The following is a 2113-nucleotide window of genomic DNA, read 5'->3' as shown; positions in this document are numbered from 1 at the left end:
CCCCCCCCACATCTTCTCGCTGCTCCTAATATTAATTTCATTTAATTCTCTTCCTGTTTTCCTCTACCATAGCTTTGTTTGCTTCTTGGATTATTATTATTTTTTTGATGCGTCCGAACGTAGTTTCGAGTGATCGTACAGTTGGACCTTAAAATAAAGTGAGCATCACACCAAATTAAACGAAAAGATTCACAGCAGATGTAGCAAAGGCAAACAAACAAACAAAAAGTGATTTATCTGAACACGTTTGCTCAAATACCCGCTTGTGTTCACAATTTGAATCATTAGGTTCACAACTCACTGATTTTCTTTTTATTCCTACATAAATAATCATTCACGAACGACAGGAAACCCTCTACTGTTATTCTTTTTTATCGTGTTGTTGACAAACTTTTATTCACGCCTCCAATCATAGCCGCCTGAAGAATCTGCTAAGAATAGAGGTAAGAACAATGTTTTTTCCTTGAAAATATTGCCGTCACGCGGTATGAAGTCACATTCAACTCAAATGATCACTCAAAGCTGGGAGAAGCTAATCATTGAGAAAAACATAAAGAGGAGGGGGAAAAAAGGGAGAATAAAAAAAAATAAAGAAGGGAATTTCGAAACTACAGTGCAGTTTCATTCCTAATAATCCCCTTCCCACTTCACAGCCACTCTTTACTAATGGCACATGGCATCCAGCGCTTTCTTTAGAGCGGCAACGAGATCCTCAGCGTCTTCAATACCGCAGGAAACACGAATGAACCCATCCGTAATTCCAACCTTCAATCGGTCCTCAGTTGTCATATTGGCGTGTGTCATGACAGATGGGCATGTGATAATACTCTCCGTTGCTCCAAGATTCTCACAAAGTGACCAGGGGCGTTGGACGGTATCCATCAGACGGCGACCCGCCGCCGTGCCACCCTTCAATTCAAACCACAACATACCGCCATGATTGCCGTTGGAATGTTGACGATCAGCGAGTTCCTTCTGCGGAAAGCTTTTGAGGCCGGGGTAGGACACCTTATCAACAATAGGGTGTGTCTCAAGGAATTCCGCCACCTTCTGTGCGTTGGCACTTTGTTTAGTGACACGTAGAGACATAGTTTTCATTGTCTGTAGTTGTAAGAATGCCACAAACGGAGACATGGCATTTCCGAGAATATTCTGCGTCAGTCGGAGTTTCTCATCAAGATCCTTCCGCTTCGTCACGAGTGCACCACCAACCGTCATGTTATGGCCGTCAACAAACTTTGTTGTGCTGATGAGGCTGACATCAGCACCAAGGTCGATTGGCCGCATGATGAAAGCCGTTGCAAAAGTGTTGTCACAAACATGAAGAAGACCTTTTGCCTTGCATATCTTTGACAGTGCTCTGATGTCAGTGAGAGTTAACGTAGGATTGGCAGGGGTTTCAGAGATTACTAATTTTGTGTTCGACTTAATGGCCTTCTCCACATTGCTCAGATCACGCATATCGACAAATGTGAACTCCATACCAAATCGAGTAAAAAACACACGGCACGCACGATTCGTTCCACCATAACTGCAGTCAGTGACAATAGCATGATCACCAGCATTCATCAGAGCAGACACAACAGTTGTAGTGGCGGCCATACCTGTGCTGTATACCGTGGCGTAATCACCCTTCTCCACCGCGCACAGCTTTTCCTCTAATGCCTTCACGGTAGGATTTGCACTCCGGGTATAACTAAATCCCCTGGATTGATAAAGTTCAATTGACTCTTGAACAAACGTCGTGCTTTGATAAATGGGAGTAAGCACAGCTCCTGTCACTGGATCCGGCTTCACACCCCCATGAACAAGAAGAGTATCAAACCCCTGTTCGATATTAGACCATGAACCAGAGCCATCTTCAAAATCAGAAACCAAATGCTGCTGCTTAGACATTTTCGATTCGATAAAGTAAAGCAAAACAAAAATAAGGCAAAGCTTTCCCTCACAAAATGAAAAAAAGAAAAAGAAAAAAAGAATACACAAACAATAACAATACATACCAAGTACAACACACAGACTTCAAAACACACATCCGTCAGCTAATTAGTTAAAATAATAGTAAAGAAAAATTAATACATTTACTCATTATTAATCTTTACCTGAATATCGT

At 42.1% G+C, this 2113-nt stretch overlaps 1 protein-coding gene across 1 annotated transcript; it reads right to left on the bottom strand.

Moving 5' to 3' along the window:
• Positions 1-663: 663 nt before the first annotated feature.
• Positions 664-1896, bottom strand: TEOVI_000864100 (cystathione gamma lyase, putative; the record flags this gene model as incomplete). Its single annotated transcript, XM_067220080.1, has 1 exon — positions 664-1896. The coding sequence occupies one exon, from the start codon at positions 1894-1896 to the stop codon at positions 664-666; it is 1233 nt and encodes a 410-aa protein (XP_067076181.1).
• Between the last annotated feature and the right edge of the window lie 217 nt (positions 1897-2113).

Source organism: Trypanosoma equiperdum (genome assembly GCF_001457755.1).
Source record: "Trypanosoma equiperdum strain OVI genome assembly, contig: ctg_1052, whole genome shotgun sequence".
Taxonomy (NCBI): Eukaryota; Euglenozoa; class Kinetoplastea; order Trypanosomatida; family Trypanosomatidae; genus Trypanosoma; species Trypanosoma equiperdum.
The sequence above is the reverse complement of the archived record's forward strand: the minus strand, read 5'-3'. Positions and strand labels throughout refer to the sequence as shown.